This window comes from Capricornis sumatraensis, chromosome 7, assembly GCF_032405125.1.
Source record: "Capricornis sumatraensis isolate serow.1 chromosome 7, serow.2, whole genome shotgun sequence".
Classification (NCBI taxonomy): Eukaryota; Metazoa; Chordata; class Mammalia; order Artiodactyla; family Bovidae; genus Capricornis; species Capricornis sumatraensis.
In genome coordinates, this window is record NC_091075.1 from 86,312,590 (window position 1) to 86,333,189 (window position 20,600).

General features: G+C 37.8%; 1 protein-coding gene across 1 annotated transcript in view; it reads right to left on the reverse strand.

The window, feature by feature from the left end:
• Positions 1 to 1,649: 1,649 nt before the first annotated feature.
• LOC138081833 (transmembrane protease serine 11D-like) overlaps positions 1,650 to 20,600 on the reverse strand; it is a 37,721-nt gene continuing 18,770 nt past the window's right edge. Inside the window, exons 5-11 of the mRNA XM_068974953.1 lie at positions 14,911 to 15,057; positions 14,841 to 14,851; positions 11,457 to 11,495; positions 8,291 to 8,468; positions 5,159 to 5,422; positions 3,866 to 4,004; positions 1,650 to 1,811 (exon numbers count right to left, since the gene is read on the reverse strand). Coding sequence (XP_068831054.1) covers positions 1,650 to 1,811; positions 3,866 to 4,004; positions 5,159 to 5,422; positions 8,291 to 8,468; positions 11,457 to 11,495; positions 14,841 to 14,851; positions 14,911 to 15,057 — 940 coding nt within the window. The remainder of the gene's footprint in view (positions 1,812 to 3,865; positions 4,005 to 5,158; positions 5,423 to 8,290; positions 8,469 to 11,456; positions 11,496 to 14,840; positions 14,852 to 14,910; positions 15,058 to 20,600) is intronic.

Below are 20,600 nucleotides of genomic sequence, written 5' to 3' on the forward strand. Positions count from 1 at the left end.
CTCTAAATGACCAGTTTAATATTGTCCTCATTGGGAGCAGCCAGGAAGTGTCAAGCTAGATGCTTGCTTAGTTACAGAGCTTGATTATAAGGCAGTCGAAAGTGCCAAGACTGTAGAGTCTAATTGTCAGTTCTCTTGTTGGAGAACCAATTAAATAAATTGTTTTAGATTGTCCTTCATAAACCATAACTTTCAATAAATACTTAGGCAGAGAAGTGATTTTAAAATAGTTTATTTGGAATAATGTGTACCAGTACTTATTTGTACATTTCACTGAGAGTCAGTTAAATTTTCAGCTTTTATAAAGTAAATGATTTCAGTAGAGGTCTTTTCACAATTTTACATGAGTAAATACAAGACATTTTCATCATAATGCATGTAGTTGTTCTGACATCCAGGTGTCATGAATTAGCTTTTAAAAGGTGGAAGCTCTGACACATAGATGATCATGCTAGAATCCCATAAAAATTCAGTGACACTCATAATTTATATTACATAAATTGCTGTGCCATTAAATGTTAATACATTTTATGCATGTTCTTTGGATGTGCATCTATTAAAAGAGGGAGGGAAGGAGATGGGGAGAGAGAGGCAAGGATGGAGGGGGGGAGGAGAAAGAAGGAGGAAAAAGGAGAGAGAGCAAAGTTTCTTCACTAAAATAATTGTATTGAAATAAAGCTATTTACCCTTTTTAATTTTACTTTTTTGCAAAGTAAAAATTTTTTCCCTTATTTTTTTCCCTCATGACTTTCAATTCATTACTGGAGTTTAGCTACAAAGGATCCCTAAACTTTCAAAAATAAATGCCACTGGTGATCTTTAGATCTTAAAGTTACTCATATTTAGTCGTTAAAAAGCAATGTGTATGTACACAGTTGTAAGTTACCTGAGAATGTTGTGTAGGTATATTTACTCAGTTCCTCTATGGAGGAGACAAATTCTCTCATTCACATAGATGAAGTATTTTAAATAATAGTTATGAAAATTATAATTCTTTGGTTCTCTGATGAGGAGTGAATATTCTAGTTTGGATTGTTAAGTGCCTGAAATTCATTGGTTAGTTCTCTTGGGAGCATGTTCCTACAGGATAATTAAGATTGCTATATGACTCTACAGTGACTTCATACATAACATTTAGGACTCACACCTCATATAAAATATTAAGTAACCAGAAATTTTAAAAACTAGTATTTTTATTGCCTCATGGTGTTCTGTCCTGAATGTTATCTACAAGTTTTTCCTTTGCAAGTTTCTATACTTTTTGCCCCTTTCTCAGCTTCGATGAGACTTCCTTAGAGAAAACTCCTCTGACCCTGGAGACTTGTGCAGTTGCCTCTAGTTTCCACTCTCTGGGTACTTGCTTTTCTCACTAGTAGTACTTAGGTTATCACAAGTATAGCATAATTGTTACCTCTGTAACTAGTTTACTATGTTTCCCCTGGCACATAGCCCCAGTACTATGCAACATTCATGTAATTTTCCTGAGAAAATATAAACCCATAGTAACAGAGAAAGATTAAATAGTGTGAAACATACTTATGTAACAATGTTAAAATAGGACGCTTAGTTTCTTTTGCAGCTGGAAAGTTTTAGAAATTTAGACAGGCATGTCTGCATTCAGACGCTTGAACCGAGATGTATTTATTGCACTAGATCCCAGTTTGTTGGGTTATCCAGTGACGGTAGGCTGTCACTCGAGTGTACACTCCTGGCTTATCTGGCAGGCCACACTGATACCCCCAGCTTACTATCCCCACGATGAACCAGTGTTGCCGTGAGTCTTCTTGTACTAGAGGGCCACCAGAGTCACCCTGAAGGAAATAGAGTGATAGATTATTTAAACTTGAAGACAAAAAATAAATAAATAAACTTTAAGACAATCCAAAAGTATGAAGAAGTTTATTTCTATGAAAATAGAAATCACATACGTAATGACAGAAAAGTTAGTCTTACATTTCCTGTTGAAATACTATATACTAAGTCATGCAAAAATTAAAAAAATCCTCCAAGTACACACGTTGTTCCTTCAGCAAGTGTGAGAAGATGAGAAGCACATCTCCTAGACTTCACCAGCCTGCTACCCCCACCAGGCTCCCCTCCTTCAGGGGGTTACCCCTGACTTCCACCTTTCCTCCCCAGTGTCACCCCTTCTAGCTTTGGGCTAGGTTATTTTTTACTGCCAGTGCTCCCACACCCCGTGCATATCTCCTTCATCGCTACTTCATTATTTTATACAAGCACATTTGCATGCCTTTTGAATTTACTCCCACTGAGTCAGCTCCCCTCGTTGTAGCAGTTGCACATCTCTGCAACCCTCACTGCATTTATGATATTGTTCAGTGTGTAGTTTTCAGGCTATACTGTAAGGTTCATCAGGGAAGAGAGGCATACATGTTTTGGACACTGCTATACCCTAAGCTTCTAGCCTAAAGGAGATGCTAAGAAAATATTTATTGAATGAATATGTTTTTAGAAATCTCCTTTATCTTCCTATTCATAGCATAATGCATAGTGTTTCATGTATAGTATTGATATATCAAAAATATCCTTTTGGTGAATAATAGAAAAGAAATTTATATGGCAATGGGTAAAGCATTCCTTATGAAATGTTTAAGAGCCACTTATAATATTGATAATAAATCAATCAACTAAATATTTTTACATGTAATAGTCCATATGGAGAGAAAAATTTGTATATCTTCCATGTTGCATCATGGGTTAAGTCTGAGGTTCTTGAATTGGTCTAGGTTTTAATCCTCTACTTAATGACTATATGATTTCCAGTAAGCCACATAACAGCCCTCTGTATTTCAGCTTCTTCCTCTGTAAATAATAATTTTATGTGTTTAATAGAGTTTAACACACCTAGCACTCTGAGTACATCCTGCTAAATAGTCAGTACTAATAAAAGTCAGCTATTATCACCAAGTATGCTTCTAGCATAGTTTGGTATTCATTTGACTGCTCTTAGTAGTTAGTTCTTCCATGAGTGCTTAATCACTGGTGTATATGGGGAGAAGGGTTTAGTGTCTGAATCACCAGCTTGCATGACACTCCCTGTGTGGAGCCGATTGGCTCCCGGCTCCTTTAGATAATGCATATGTGCTCCAGTTTGCCAGTTCTCAGCACTTTCCCTTCACTGTGTTTTCCTGCTATTTCTTCTATAGTAAGAGATTTCTCTACAAAACATGTTACCAAGAGAGGGCGAGCAAATATTAAACTAAGAGGGACTTAGTTTAATAGATGCAATGTTTCTGATATTTGGCCAGCTCTACCGCCTCACTGAACAGACAGTTAGGCCTGTGTTCTCTCTTCTAGACCATACACCTGCTGAGCTCAAGTAATGTTATATAAGTACAAAGTCTGGCACATAGAAATTAAGTGATGCAATTAAAAAAAATGAATGAATGAACAAAAACAAATAAGATCTCATAAATTCTTATGTAAAGTGCTATTTTGAGACAGAAACTCTAGGCATTATAGTATTTTAGCTGAAAATCAGCGAGGCCCAGAGTGGAAAATGCAGGAAAATTTCATATAAGAATCTGTAAAATCTAGACATTTAGGGTAAAATTATGTTGTATCTCAGATGGTAAAGAATCTGCCTTCAATGCAGGAGACCTGGGTTCGATCCCTGGGTCAGGAAGATCCCCGAGAGAATGGAATGGCAATCCACTCCAGCATTCTTGCCTGGAGAATCCCATGAACAAAAGGAGCCTGGCAGGCTACAGTCCATGGGGTCACAAAGAGTTGCACACAACTGAGCAACTAACACTACTACTACTATTATGTCTATCATGGTAAGACATGCTAGTAAGTGCTTATAAACTTGAACATGACATGGATAAGGCTGTCTTGAACCTACCTGGCATGCATCCACTCCACCTTCAGGTACTCCAGCACATAGCATTCCAGACAGGACAGCTCCATTATAACCAGCTGGTGCATTACATAAATAATTACTTATTATATTGACCCGTGCTTGTTCTAGATTTGTAACTGTGCTGCCTGTTAAGTATAAAGGGAAAAATAAAATGGACTTCAGGGTAGATGAATTAATGAAGCTATGGTGAATATAGGAAAGAATATTTGTGCTCCAAATATATCTCTTATTCAGCAAAGAAGGCTACTGAAGATGTCCTAGGAGTCTTTTTCTTAGCAACGATTTCTGCATTAGAGACGGATAACCCCTTTACATACATCAGTATCTTTGTTTTGTTTGTTTTACTTTAGCTTTGTGATATAGTGCCCCTTAGACCATAAGGGAAAAGCATCTGCTTCCTTAAAATAGATTAGTAGACTCTGAAATATCCACTGAATGATTCTGAATTAGAAATTTACATGTTGAAGTAACCTTTAATCTAGTAACAAAAGAGTAACCTATCTGGTTTCAAGGCTAAAGAATGAATTTATTGCATATTGATGTTTCTTCACAATGGCATTGCCATTTTTTCTTATTGGCACAAATTTTATCTATTATACCAAATTACTTTGGGCCATGAAAATACAATGAACTTTTTTTTAGGACAGTGAGGCTTTTGTTTTATTCCTTGGAGAGATGGTCTACAACATGGGTAGAAATACACACATATTGTTAATTCTACGCTTCCACTCCCTAGCTGATAACTCTTGTTTTCCCTTTGGTCATATTTGCTCTTTCATGTTATCCTTATTTTTTATCTGATTTTATTCACTTCAAAAACAAGTGTGAAAAACACTTGTGTATACACAGAATTTCTTGCTGTAAAGGCAGAATTTTATTTCATTTCAGAATAACTTAAATGGCTGGTAATACCGTAAAGGTTGTTAAAACCCTTAGAGGATACCTATCCAAATTCTATCTTAAATTTTTAACATTTTCTCTTTAGGGGAGACACTTGAGTCTTTGTAGAGTCTCTGGATCATTGAAGAACTCATATTTTTTCATCACTTCCTTTCACATTTCCCTATTACTATATTTGAGAATTCCCTATAGCTTCTAGGGACAGCACTTTCCTTTGCTGAGGGAACTCTTGTTAGAGCTTAGGATGATCAAACTGTAGGATGATTCTCTCTGTAGAACCTGCCTTTAAGGTGTCCCTTGATTAGAAAAAAAGTGCATAGTGGCAAGTACCAGGAGATATTGCTGTTGTCTTTGTGTTTATTTTTCCTGAGAGACTTACCGCTATAACTCTGAGATCCCCATCCTGTTACATAAGCAGTGGAACCAGGAGAAATGGCCTGGTTGGCCTCTGGGAGACACACTGTATGAATATATCGGTTAAAGGTGACTTCTTTATCAAGTTGTACAAGTGCAATATCGTTTTCATGAGTTTCAGGATTATAATTGTCATGGATTAAAATACTCCTTACTGCTACTCTCTGTTGAGGAGATGTTGTGGAAGTACCAAAGGTGGCAATCCATTGACGAGGATCAGAGTAGCTAAAAAATATGAAAACATGCTATTTGAATAGAGAACTTGTGAGAATTTCAAATGTTTGGATTTTGCGTTTGTCATCCAGCCCTGCCCCCCGGCCCCCCAATCTAGGAGCTGTTTGATCGACATTTCTTTGGGATCTATTTCTGTAACTCTTTACTGGTACAATGATCATTGGTCTAAAGAAACATGGAAATGCTTTAGCAAACATATTGTGGGGTGATGAACATCCTGGTGTTCTGTTCCAATGAGGATATCCTGGTACTTTGATGAACACTAGTGTAGCAAAACTGTTCTTTTATTCCTCCCTTTTCTACATCCTTCCATTTAAGCAACTAAGAAGTCTGAAACACCGTTCACTTTAGTTTTAACTGATTCCTTCTGTTATTTTTTCCTTTCCTTTAGGCAGAAGCCCCATTTAAATAGTAGTGATGAATGAGCTCCTTGTCTTATCAGTGGATAAATGATTTTTCTGTACTAAATATGTTGCTTGTTGAAGATTTTGGTGCATATATTTGTGTGTATGAATACAGAGAGAGACAGAGCACTAATATATACAAAATGTAAGGCATTATCTTTATGATCTAGGAATAGGGGCTTTTAGCCAAACTCCCAAAATACAAACTGAACAGTTAAGAAGAATGAATTTCGTGAAATTAATATTAAGTGTGCTGTACATAGAGCGCAAACTAATGGTTACTAAGGGAAGAAAGAGGGGGAGGCACAAGATAGGGCAGGGGATTAAGAACTATAAACTGTTATGGATAAAATAAATAAACTATAAGGATATATAGTATACCACAGGGATTGTAGCCAATATTTTATAATGAATGGAGTATAACCTTTAAAAACTGTGAATTACTGTGTTGTGCACCTATAACATATAATATTGTATATCATCTATACTTCAACAAAACATCTGTAACATTAAAAAAGCAAATCAATTAAAAGATATATAAAACTAAAAACAAAATTAACTGCACCATAGATATATTTATCAGATGAATGAAAAGCCATGAGAAAATTCTTGCAATGTTTAACATCTAAAATTTTTATCGAATAAACAGAAGTCTATAAACCAACAATAAATGGAAAGAGAACCATGATAAAATGAACAAAAATATTAATAGGCATTTATGGGAGGAGAAGGCCAAATAGCCAGTAGACATGAAAAATACTCAAACTCACTAGTAAGTGGAGAAGTGAAAATTATAACAGTAATGAGCATCTAATCTATATTCATAAGAATGGAAAAAATTGAAAAAATAATATTGTGTTGGTGAGAAAGAAGTTCAAACTCTTTTGCATTAAATGTGAGGATACAAAATTCTGGAAAGCACTGCAGTGTATTTAGCACTGGGTGCGTGTGTCAGAGAAATTCTTGAAGGTTTATTTGTAGTTGTTCAGTCTCTCAGTCATGTCTGACTCTGCGACTCCATGAACTGCAGCATGCCAGGCTTCCTTGCCCTTTGCCATCTCTTGGAGTTTGCTTAAACTCATGTCCATTGAGTTGGTGATGCCATCCAACCATCTCATCCTCTGTCGTCTCCCTCTCCTTCTGCATTCAGTCTTTCCCAGCATCAGAGTCTTTTCCAGTGAGTCGGCCTTCTGCATCAGGTGGCCAAAGTATTGGGGAGCTTCAGCTTCAGCATCAGTCCTTCCAGTGAAAATTCAGGGTTGATTTCCTTTAGGATTGACTGGTGTGATCTCTTTGCAGTCCAAGGGACTCTCAAGAGTCTTTTCCAACACCACAGATCGAAAGCATCAATTCTTTGGCACTCAGTCTTCTTCATGGTCCAACTCTCACATCCATACATGACTACTGGAAAAACCATAACCTTGACTATATGGACCTTTGTTGGCAAAATGATGTCTTTGCTTTTTAATATGCTGTCTAGGTTTGTCATAGCTTTCCTTCCAAGGAGCAAGTATCTTTTAATTTCATTGCTGCAGTCACCATCTGCAGTGATGTGATGAAGGTTTATAGAGAGGCACATATGCAGGCATGAGAAAAAGTTGTATGTGCTGCAGTCTGTGGCTGTGGGAAGTTGGCACAGCTTAGCTGGATGAAGGGATATGGTGCATTCAGTTGTGGACCAGATTAAAATTGCCAGGGTTGAGCAAAAACATTAAGGAACAATATGAGACTTATACACAGTTTTACTTGTATAAATTAAAGAAGCACACACACAAACTAAAGGTTTTACAGGTAATTGCATATTTAAAGACACATGTCAAGTATTTGGGTGAGGCCTATGGGGGCAGGGAAGGCACTAGAATTGAAATTCAGGTATGACAGGAGAAAAATAAAATGAGAGAAAAGTCTTATACAGACTGATGAAAATAAGGTTCTGTGAATTGGAAGCTGATAATTTCAACATGCTCCTAATGTTGAATAAAAACAAAATGTAACCAAATAACTTGAGAGTTTTGTGGAGTTTTGATAGTAGAGTTATATGAACAATAGAAATTATATATATTGTCCAGGAGATACTTTTGTGAGGTATAGCAATTTGCAGAAGAGTGTGTGCTAGTTAGAAATTCTAAAGAAAAAATATTTGACAACAAACAAATATATGGATTTTTTTTTTTACACTAAACTTCTTTTACTCAGGTCATTTTAGTGAAGACGCTAAAAGGCACTCTTCTTCTCTGTCTGCCTCTCTCCCACCCTTCTATTCCTTTTTTTCAGCAAGGTTTGGAACCAGTTGAATTTATGAACCTTACCTGTGTTGCACATTGGCAGTGTTATTCTGGGAAAGTTACTTAATATCTCTAGTACTATGTGATTGATCGATACCCTCTAACACAGACGTAAGTATTCGCTGAAACAACTAGGGCATGCTAAGATGGATAGGGAACTGCAGTCTTACCTTCTGAAGCAGTGAGCTGCTGACAGGATCCACGTATTACTGATCAAGGCTCCTCCGCAGCGGTGAGAACTGCTCCACTGTAGACTGACTTGCCATGGCCAGTCTCCTTCCTCAGCTTTATTGCCTCCCATGATTCTCTCCTCAGACAATGTTATCAGGTCTGAGCGGACCCCACATTCTAATGGGAAAGGGAAGTAATGTTCTAGGAAGATCATGACGCTTACATCTGGGAGATGCTCTAAGAGTTTCACCATAATTTATGACTCTTATGTCTTTTATGTATTCTTTCTCAGGACATGCTAGGCTTTCCAAAAGCATGATCAATATGTTATACTTTTAGAATACTTATCTGACTGTTACCTATAGACTTCATTTTAGAGAACATTTCTGAACTTGATTGTCATGGAGGCTTCAAATTGTGGGGCAGATTCAGAGTTCTTTGGAATTTGTCATGAGTGGGGGTTAAGGTAGTTCAGTGCTAGAGGAACTAGCTGAGGCCACAGGTTCCCTGGGGAATATCCATCTTCTCAATAGCCTTGCTATTCAAAGTGTGGTCTGTGGACCTGCAACATGAGTGTCTCCAAAAAGCTTGATAGAAATGTTGGCTCTGTGTGGAAACAATCTAAGTGATTATCAGTAGATGTGTGGATTAAGAAATAGTGTGGTATATATGCACATAGAAACATGCACACACGTTGGAATGTTTTTCAGCCTTAAAAGGGAAGGAAATCCTGTCACTTGCGACAACATGGATGAAACTGTAGGGTATTGTCCTAAGGAAATAAGCCAGACAAAGGCAAACAGTTCATGGTATCACTTCTATGTGGAAATTAAAAAAGAAAGCAAACACCTAGAAACAGTAGAAAGTGGTTGCCAGGGTGTAGGGGAAATAGGAAGAGTTTGGTTAAAGGATGATATAAGCTGATAAGGTCTGGGAATCAAATGTATAACATTATGACTATGTCTGACAGCACTGTATTATATAATTGAAATTTGCTAGAGAGTAGAACTTAAATGTTCTTGCCAAAAAAAGGGAGGGAGGTAATAAATACATGAAGCAATGAATGTGTTAATTAGCTAGATGAAGGAACTCTTTTCATAATATATACATACATCAAATCATGACATTGTACACTTTAAATATATTACAATTTTATTTGTCAGCTGTACCACAATAAAGATGAACAACAACAAAAAGAAATGTTGACTCTCAGACCCATATTAAGGAACAAATCAAAAATTGCATTTTTCCTCCAACTTTACTAAGGAATTGACAAATAAAATTGTATGTATTTAAAGTGTACAATGTGATGATATGATATACAAATACACTGCAAAATGATTACCGAGTTCAAGATAATTAACACATCTCACACCTCACACATGTATGCATGGGCATGTCACTTAGTTTTGTCCAACTCTGAGACCCTATGGACTGTAGCCCGCCAGACTCCTCTGTCCACGGGATTCTCCAGGCAAGAATACTGGTGTAGGTTGTCATTTCCTCCTCCAGGGGAACTTCCTGACCCAGGGATTGAAGCCAGGTCTCCTGTATCTTTGCACTGGCAGGTGGATTCTTTACCACTGAGTCACTTGGGAAGCCCACAATACCTCACACAGTGAACTCATTTTTGTGTGTATGTTTGGTGAGAATACTTATGACCTATTCTCAGCAGCTTTCAAATGTATAATACCGTGTTACTAACTAGAGTCACCAAGCCATACATTAGGTTCCCAGAACTTCCTAGCAGCTGTATTTAACAAGTGATTCATGTGCATAGTGATGTTAGAGGGAAACTGCTCTTATCATGAAGACTGTAGTGGTAATGCAGTTCATCACGGACGACCCAGTCCACATCCATAACTGATTCTATCTTACCAAATGGGCCCTAGAAAAGGAATTACTTAAGGTCCACAGAATATTCTTGAGGGTGATTGAGAGTTTTTAAGTATCTAGATTAGGTTTATTTAAACATCTTAAGAAAGCCCATGATACTCCAGTGGCCAAAGCTGAAATGCGCTGGAGTGGGCTTGATCACTCAACTCCTACTTTCATGGTTTATTTGCTCTTGGTTAGTATGTTACTAAGAAATTAGAGGTAAATCACCATGAAAAATTTCTGTTGCTGAACCAGCTCTAAGGTAAGTGATATGACTTCAATAGGATGCCATCCAAAGGCATTTATTTTCCAACAGATCTCCCAGATAGAGGAGGAATAGACTTCTATTAAGAATATAAATGGCATATAGGTTCCTTTGCTGCATACTCCAAGGAAATTCTCTAGTAAATTATTTTGTCCATGGGATTCTGCAGGCAAGAATACTGGAGTGGGTTGCCATTCCCTTCTCCAGGAGATCTTCTCGACCCAGAGATCGAACCTGGGTTTCCCAGTTGCAAGTGGATTCTTTACCATCCAAGCCACCAGGGAAGCCCCTAGTAAATAATTTAAGCACATTCTAATAAAAAAGAAGCATTAATTATTAAAATAAATATATATGAAGTTGAAAAATACCCATAGAGGAAGTATTAACTTATAATATCACTTAAGTATCTGAGATAGGCCAGCTATCAAGATATATTAAACAAATTTCTAACTACATGTTATCAGCCTAAGGAGCAAACTGCTCTTTTCAAGGGGTTTATATGTCTGCTGTCTAGCCTGAGAGTATATATAATGACATTGAAAAACCCTGATTTTTCTGTTATGTTATAGACATAAAACTCATAATGTTTTTGTAATTTTTTTATTATACTTTATGATTAACTTAAATCTATCACAAAGCAAACTATTCTGGTAGTTAGGAAAAGCTATATAAATGGTGCAGCCAAACGTAATTTGCAAGTCTGCTAAAACGCTACCATAGAATCAGGGCTGGAGAAACTTGCCAAAGCTGCCAAGAAAACTTTAATGAGACCAAACTTGATACACAGTGGGTGAAATGGCACTAATACTTCTTTCTCCTTCTGAAAATAGGAGAAAACCTAAATATCACTTCATAGCCCAATGAAGTTTGCAGTGTCTAATTTCAACAACAACCTACGTGAGTAAACTAAGATTACTGATACCATCTCAATACATACTTCCTTGGTAAAGAGTACAAATCACTTGAACATTTACCCTTGTTATTTTGGTAAACCACATTTACAAAGTAATTTAAAATCTTACCTCGAGTGAACAATTGTACTGTATCCTGGCCAGTTAATGCTAGGGTTAAAAAAGAGGGAGAGTCAGTTCAATACAAAAAAGACTGTATATCATTTCACATTCATCTCTTAAAGTGTAGTCCTCAGACAACCATAATCAGAATCATTTGTAGGACTGCTAAATTTAGATTCCTAGGCTCCACCCCAGACCTGCTGAGACAATCTGAGTCACAGGCTCCAAAAAACTGCCTTTATTATCTTGCCCCAATTTGTCATTAATCACACTAAAGTTTGTGCATTAACTTCTCATCAAACAGTTAAAAGATATTTAAAAGATATTTCTGTTCTCAAGTCACTCAGTTTACTTGGGAAAACAGAAACATAGTCATTGAGATACAAAGAAATAAACTCTCTAAGAAAAATTAATTTTTCACACACATATATATATATATATATATATAACTATATCTGTATTCCTAGACTGATATTATTTGTAGTACTCCAGGTATAACAAAATATAGGGGGTTTGCTCTCACATAATTTATAGAAAGAAATTAAGGAATCATTCAAATAAATTTAAATGCAAAGTAGAGAGGAGAAAGGAGAGCGTTACTAATGCTGTCTGATTCACAGATGTTATCATGGTGAAAATAATATTTGAATTGTATTTTGAATACCTAAAAGCAATTTTTCAGGCAGCCAAGAGGTGAAAGGCATTCCAGGTGAAAGGTATAGTGGCACAAATGCATGAAGATATAAGATGTTTGTGGAGCAATGAAGTCAGTAGAGAAAATACAAATGTTGCATGTAGGAAAGTGATGGGGGAGCACAGAAAGAAACTATGTTGGTACCAGACACTGAAGGCCTGTCTATTCCAGTTCGATTTCTGCTTACAGAGCTGTTTCCTCTGAATGTCCTAAAGCCATCTCAAACTCATTGTCTCCAAATTTTAGCCCCAATTTACTACTTCCCTGGTGGCTCAGATGATAAAGAATCTGCCTGCACTGCAGGAGACTTAGGTTTGATCCCTGGATTGGAAAGATCCCCTGGAGAAGAGAATGACAACCCACTCTGATATCCTTGTCTGAAAAATCCCATGGACAGAGGATCCCAGTGGGCTACGGTCCATGAGGTCTCAAAGAGTTCAACACAACTGAGCCACTAACACACACACAAACACATACACACTTAATAAATGACATCACTTCCACCAATAGCTGGAAATCTGAAATGGTCTCTAACTCCTTTCTTATTATTTCCCACATCGTATTGGCTTCCGAATTTTGTACCTTCTAGCATCTAACTATCCTTTGAATTAGCCCCATCTTTCCCATCCCTTTAGCTACTACTTGAGTACATGCTTTCCTCATTCGACACCTATACTTTTTTTTTTTTTTTGACGCCTTTACTTTTAACAATAGCCTTCATCCCTGGACAATTATCTATATTTTCTGAGTGGGGACAATAGAAGGATCTATAGTATGTGGTTGTTGTGGGCATTAGACAAACTTGAATAAACATCAGCAAGTCAGGCAGGACACAACCACCCACAGAGCTGGAGCAGTGTCTTGGAGGTCCTTGATGTGCTAAGCATCAACTCTGCAGTTTCAGGGTCTGGATCTTGGGTAGGGATAGGAGAATTTGGAGGGGTTAGAGAGGCAACTTTGTGGGCCTGGTGTAGTGGTTATTTGCCAACAGATAGGAAAGAATTTCATTGTTTTAATCGCTGGTAAAATTTTAACAAGTGTATGCTGATTAACTACTAGTCCAATGTGGGAGTCACCAGAACCCTTTAATCTGGAGCTTATTATGAGTTGAATCATGGTTTCTTAAGATAGTAGTACATGACAAAGTTGGAGGAGTGTTTATACATGAATTGAGTAATTTCTTTTTTAAAAGTTATGTGACAAATATTAATAGAGTACTTATTATGTACTAGATACTGAGTAAGAGAAGTAAGGAGGATTAACAAGGCAGACTGGTTCTTGCCTTCAGAAAACTTAGAGTAGCATGAAGACAATACAAACTCATGGAAATAAGTTTGTAGTTTCGGCTATGATAAATGCTGTGAAGGAAAATGAAGATGTCTGTGACAGAGGTAAACAATTTAGTAGTGGAAGTCAGAAAAGGCTTACATTAGAAAGAAATGATCCAGATGATACTTGACAGATGCAAGGGAGTGATCTGCTGCTGCTAAGTCACTTCAGTCGTGTTCGACTCTGTGTGACCCCATAGACGGCAGCCCACCAGGCTCCCCCGTCCCTGGGATTCTCCAGGCAAGAACACTGGAGTGGGTTGCCATTTCCTTCTCCAATGCATGAAAGTGAAAAGTGAAAGGGAAGTCGCTCAGTCGTGTCCGACTCTTCACGACCCCATGGACTGCAGCCCACCAGGCTCCTCTGTCCATGGGATTTCCAAGCAAGACAACTGGAGTGGGGTGCCACCGCCTTCTCCGAAGGGAGTGATCTAGCAAGTGTTTTAAGAAACTGGACCGGTGTATGCAAAGGCTTGGGGCAGGAAGGAGAGAATCTGTAGATGGAGAAGTTAAAGGTGTGGCCAGATTGTGGTAAATGAGGAAGAGAATAGCATAATAAATGGCTGCAGGGGTAAGCATGAATGAGATCATACAGTGCTTTAGATGAGATCACCATATCATTTATTGTCCAAATCAGAGCATGTAAAGGGTAATATTAATAATGGTTCTTAGACAATTGACATGGTCCCCATTACCGTCCTGAGTAAACCAGGAAATATGGTATTCTGCTTACAGGTGGTGTTTTTGTTTCATTTTGTGGGAATACATGGGAGACTTTTAAACAAGATTGTATTTATATTTTAAAATATTTCCTTGATCAATATGTGGACAATACATTGGAAGGGCTATGAAAGTAAAGACGGAGTGTAGCTTGGAGGCTAGTGTAATTGTTTAAGTAAGAAATGATGTTGGCTTGGACCACAGTGATCGCAATAGGGATGGAAAACAATGGAACTAGAATTCCGTTCCAGGCAGAAGCAGTGTGGATTTTCAGAGAGGAGATAGAGACATTGTTAAATCTAATTTCCTTCTTTATTCTACAAGTATTTACCAGACCCCTTCCAATTACATACTTTTTTCTCAAGTGAGGTGGATCCTAAATTAAACTGTTCTCTGACCATGAACAGCTATTTACCATCCTTATAACATACCTACAAATTGAACATCTGACAGCAATGTCCCTCATAAAGAATATTGAGAGGGGGAAAAACAATAAAGAAATTTTAGCAAATAAAAGTTATGATATGAATATGATTCTTTAAAATATCAGAATATTTTATATTAAAGAACTTTATGTTACATTTAACCTCATAGTAAGTTGTTTTCACAAAATTTAATTTAGGAAAAAAGAGTCCCTCATTAAATAAAAACATGAAATAGAACTTGTAGAGGGATACACTGAAATGAAATGGTATATAAAAAATTATACTTGCATATTAACTGAGTTGGATTCATTGTCACGTCTTCAGAGTTATTTGGCATTTGGTGTAAAATAGACTCGATTCTGCTTTTCATTGATGCTTCATTGTTTCTTCTGGTGAATTTAAATTTCATGATAATATCTGCTATCACATCATTGCCGCTTTGCCTGAATACCCATAAAAATATTTTTAAGTGTACAATTATGATAATTTTCTGTTCTTCTTACATCTTCTTCTTGATTAAGCATTTAAAAAATTGCTTAAGAAATTTAACATTCGGACAGATTCACACACAGTGTTTGTATACGTAATGATATATCACAATGGTATCCTACAAACACTTGATTTCAGTGCATAGGACACTGTACCCACCATTCAGGATAGCTTGTTTTTGAAGTCAGAATGCCAGTTCTGACCAACCTAGATAACATATTCAAAAGCAGAGACATTACTTTACCAACAAAAGTCTGTCTAGTCAAGTCAGAATGCACACCAACTCTACCATTTACTGTTGGACTTTAGGTGGGTTTTTTTTTTTCTTCTTAACCTGTGTCTGTTTCCTCACATTAAAATGTGTTTTCAAGAAGGTTATATGAGTTAATATGTGTAAAACTTTGGGAGGAGTACATAGCATAGTAGGAGTCCAGAAACAGACTCATAGACATGTATGACAATATATTATAGAAGTAGTATTACAAATAGGAAGGAAAATAAAGAGATTTTCATGCAAGAAATCTCTGCTTATACCACACACAAACAAAGCATTTGAATGTGAACAGCATAAATTTAAAACTTATAAGCAGGTATGAGAGAATGTCTTTATATATAGGAGAAGGAAGGGATTCTTATATAAGACATTTTGCAATTGATATTCTACAACAAAAGATTCCATAAACAAACTGTAAAGATAAGCTATAGACAGGGAGAATATATTCGGAACTCAAAATAAGAAATGTTTGGTGCCTCCTATAAACACAAAGTGAAAGTGAAAGAAAGTGAAGTCGCTCAGTCGTGTCTGACTCTTTGCGACCCCATGGACTGTAGCCCACCAGGCTCTTCAGTCCATGGGATTTCTCCAGGCAAGAATACTGGAGTGGGTTGCCATTTCCTTCTCCAAGGGATCTTCCCAACCCAGGGATCGAACCCAGGTCTCGTGCATTGCAGGCAGACGCTTTAACCTCTGAGCCACCAGGGAAGCCCCCTATAAACACAGAATGCCTACAAATTAATAAGGAAAAGACAACAATAGAAAAACAGTTCAAAGAAGAGGGACCTTTGTTGAAAGAGAAACATGTAAATAGATAGGATTCTGTTTATACATCATTTATTTGATATTAATAACAACTCTGTCTAAGAGTCATATCCCTTCTTCTTGTAAACTGTAACAAGCTGTTTTTTCAGAAGTCATCATCTGATTTTTTGGCCTTATTGTACCTCAGATTTTCTGATAACACAGTATTTTTTAAATTAAATTAATATTTAAGTATATCTGGTTTACAATGTTGTGCCAATCTCTGCTGTACAGCAAAGTGACTCAGTTATATAAATACATTTGTTTTTTCATATTCTTTGTCATTATAGTTTATCACAGGACATTCAGTATAGTTCCCTGTAACACAGTGTATTTTAAAAAAGAAGAGGAAGGAGAAAAAAAGTGGTGTATGTTTATAAGGTTTACTGAACTTTCCAATATCGAGTTTGCTCCTACAATTCTTATTTCTGGGCTAGATTTTACTACTCTAAACACGGCTGGATGAGCACAAGCTGGAATCAAGATTGTGGGGAGAAATATCAATAATCTCAGATATGCAGGTGACACCACCCTTATGGCAGAAAGTGAAGAACAACTAAAGAGCCTCTTGATGAAAGTGAAAGAGGAGAGTGAAAAAGTTGGCTTAAAGCTCAACATTCAAAAAACTAAGATAATGGCATCTGGTCCCATCACTTCATGGCAAACAGATGGGGAAAGAGTGGAAACAGTGTCAGACTTTATTTCTGGGGGCTCCAAAATCACTGCAGATGGTGATTGAAGCCATGAAATTAAAAGATGCTTACTCCTTGGAAGGAAAGTTATGATCAACCTAGACAGCATATTAAAAAGCAGAGACATTACTTTGCCAACAAAGTTCCGTTTAGTCAAGGCTATGGTTTTTCCAGTAGTCATGTATGGATGTGAGAGCTGGACTGTAAAGAAAGCTGAGTGCAGAAGAATTGATGCTTTTGAACTGTGATGTTGGAGAAGACTCTTGAGAGTCCCTTGGACTGCAAGTAGATCCAACCAGTCTATCCTAAAGGAGATCAGTCCTGGCTGTTCATTGGAAGGACTGACGCTGAAGCTGAAACTCCAATATTTTGGCCACCTGATGTGAAGAGCTGAACCATTGGAAAAGACCCTGATGCTGGGAAAGATTGAAGACAGAAGGAGAAGGGGACAACAGAGGATGAGATGGTTGGATGGTATCACCGACTCAATGGACATGAGTTTGTGTAATCTCTGGGAGTTGATGATCGACAAGGATGCCTGGTGTGCTGCAGTTCATGGGGTTGCAAAGAGTTGTACATGACTGAGCGACTGAACTGAACTGAACTGATGGTGTTCTTTACTCACCAGTCCCTCTAGACTGCTTTCAGTTTTTCACTCTTTTTAACCTCAAAAACTTCATATATAAGCTATTCTTTCTGCCTGAAATACACATAAACACACTCACATCACTTTTTCTTCTTCCTCTTCTGTTTTAAAATATACTGTGTTACACATGTACATATATGCACGTATGTTATACATACAGACATAATATATGTTTGTATATTGTAAGGGTAAGGAGTGGAAGTTAGAAGAACTTTAAGCAAATACTATGTTTAGCTTTATGATTTCAAAAAAATCTTACTGGCTGCTATGTAAAATGTGGAATGGAGCAAGACTAGAGGAGAGGAGATTCATTAGGAGGTGGTGCAAGTCCAGAAGAGAGATAACTGAGGACAGTGTGACAGTGTGTTTGAAGTTACGGATCTTAAACATTTTAAGAAACAGAACTGTGAAAGTTAGATGATTGTATGTATGGGTTGAGGGAGAGACAGGAGTTAAAGATAACTCCCATATTTCTTTCTTGAGCAACTAAGTTGAAGGTAACACTGCTGACAGAGGTTCAGTTCAGTACAGTTCAGTCACTCAGTCGTGTCCAACTCTTTGCAGCCCCATGAATCGCAGCACGTCAGGCCTCCCTGTCCATCACCAACTCCCGGAGTTCACTCAGACTCATGTCCATCGAGTCGGTGATACCATCCAACCATCTCATCCTCTGTTGTCCCCTTCTCCTCCTGCCCCCAATCCCTCTCAGCATCAGAATCTTTTCCAGTGAGTCAACTCTTCACATGAGGTGGCCCAAGTATTAGAGTTTCAGCTTCAGCATCATTCCTTCCAAAGAACATCCAGGGCTGATCTCGTTTAGAATAGACTGGTCGGATTTCCTTGCAGTGCAAGGGACTCTCAAGAATCTTCTCCAACATCACAGTTCAAAAGCATCAATTCTTCGGCACTCAGCTTTCTTCACAGTCCAGCTCTCACATCCATACATGACCACAGGAAAAACCATAGCCTTGACTAGATGGAACTTTGTTGGCAAAGTAATGTCTTTGCTTTTGAATATACTATCTAGGTTGGTCATAACTTTCCTTCCAAGGAGTAAGTGTCTTTTAATTTCATGGCTAAAGTCACCATCTGTAGTGATTTTAGAGCCCAAAGGAATAAAGTCTGACACTGTTTCCACTGTTTCCTGATCAATTTGCTATGAAGTGATGGGGCCAGATGCCATGATCTTCATTTTCTGAATGCTGAGCTTTAAGCCAGGCTTTTCACTCTCCTCTTTCACTTTCATCAAGAGGCTTTTTAGTTCCTCTTCACTTTTCTGCCATAAGGGTGGTGTCATCTGCATATCTGAGATTATTGATATTTCTCCCGGCAAACTTGATCCCAGCTTGTGCTTCTTCCAGCTCAGCGTTTCTCATGATGTACTCTGCATACAAGTTAAATAAGTAGGGTGACAATATACAGCCTTGACATATTCTTTTTCCTTTTTGGAACCAGTCTGTTGTTCCATATCCAGTTCTAACTGCTGCTTCCTGACCTGCATATAGGTTTCTCAAGAGGCAGGTCAGGTGGTCTGGTATTCCCATCTCTTTCAGAATTTTCCACAGTTCATTGTGATCCACGCAGTCAAAAGCTTTGGCATAGTCAATAATAGCAATACTAAATATAATATGATATGAACATATTTTATTGGGGACAAAGGATATGTTCAGGTCTGGACATATTAAAGTTGTGTTATCTGCAAGATAGCCATATTATGATATCAAGTAGATGGCTGTATATGTTCACATGTAGAGATGAGAAAAGAGATCTGGCTCCAGAGATACAAATTTGATAATAATTAGCATATAGGATGGAGAAGGCAATGGCAACCCACTCCAGTACTCTTGCCTGGAAAATCTCACGGGCGGAGGAGCCTGGTAGGCTGCAGTCCATTGGGTCATGAAGAGTCAGACACAACTGAGTGATTTCACTTTGACTTTTCACTTTCATGCATTGGAGAAGGAAATAGCAACCCACTTCAATGTTCTTGCCTGGAGAATCCTAGGGACGGGGGAGCTTGGTCGGCTGCCGTCTGTGGAATTGCACAGAGTCAGACACGACTGAAGCGACTTAGCAGCAGCAGCATATAGGGGGCAGTTCAGTGGCTCAGTTGTGTCTGACTCTTTGCAACCCCATAGAGTACAGCATACCAGGCCTCCCTGTCCGTCACCAACTCCTGGAGTTTACTCAAACTCATGTCCATTGAATCGGTAATGCCATCCAGCCATCTCATCCTGTTGTCCTCTTCTCCTCCTGCCTTCAATCTTTCCCAGCATAGCGGGCAGGGAAGCCCCTAAAAGAGTTTCAGTGTGATGAGAGGCTTACTGCACAGTCAGGCATTTGAGGAATGTAAAAAGAAAGAATGAGAGCTAAAAAAGAAAACTGAGATGAAATAACTGAGAAGAAAAGGAAAATCAGTGTAGAGGGTCATGGAAACCAAGGGCTGGCACTATTTCAAAAAACAGTAAAAGCTCAACAGTGCTAAATTCTGTTGAGAGGTTCAAGAAGAGGACTGATACAACTTTTTTTGGAATTTGTGATTCAAATGTCATTGTTGAACTTGGGAAGAACAACTAGTATTTTGTGGTGAGATCAGAAGCCTGACCAGAGCGCCATGCTTGTACTTAACTAGGTGACTTTACCAAGAATAAGAAAAATTAATCTTTTTGTGGTGTTAGTATTTGAGAAAGAATTAGTATAATTTCTCTTTCTTCTGAAGAATTTTTTTACGTTATTTGAAGGACTGAGCAGTGTGAACATTTGAGACATTAGTGATAGGGCCAGTCACTTTTACTTTCACTTCAGTAAGGGTAACTATTTTAGTTGGGAGAGATATGACATCACATCACAAGAATAGGTCTGTATTCCATTCATGTAGGAATGGAAAATAATAAATATTCATGCTGCTACTTCCCCTATTACTGATTCATTGCAGACATGTCTGTATCTGGCCACAGCATCCTTTAAAACATTCCAGGGAGACAAAAACCGAAAAGCTACTTTTGATGTTGGTTTAGCATTCCAATCTTGGATGAATATGCCCAGGATCACAGCATTGCACATCTCCACAAGGCACTGTTT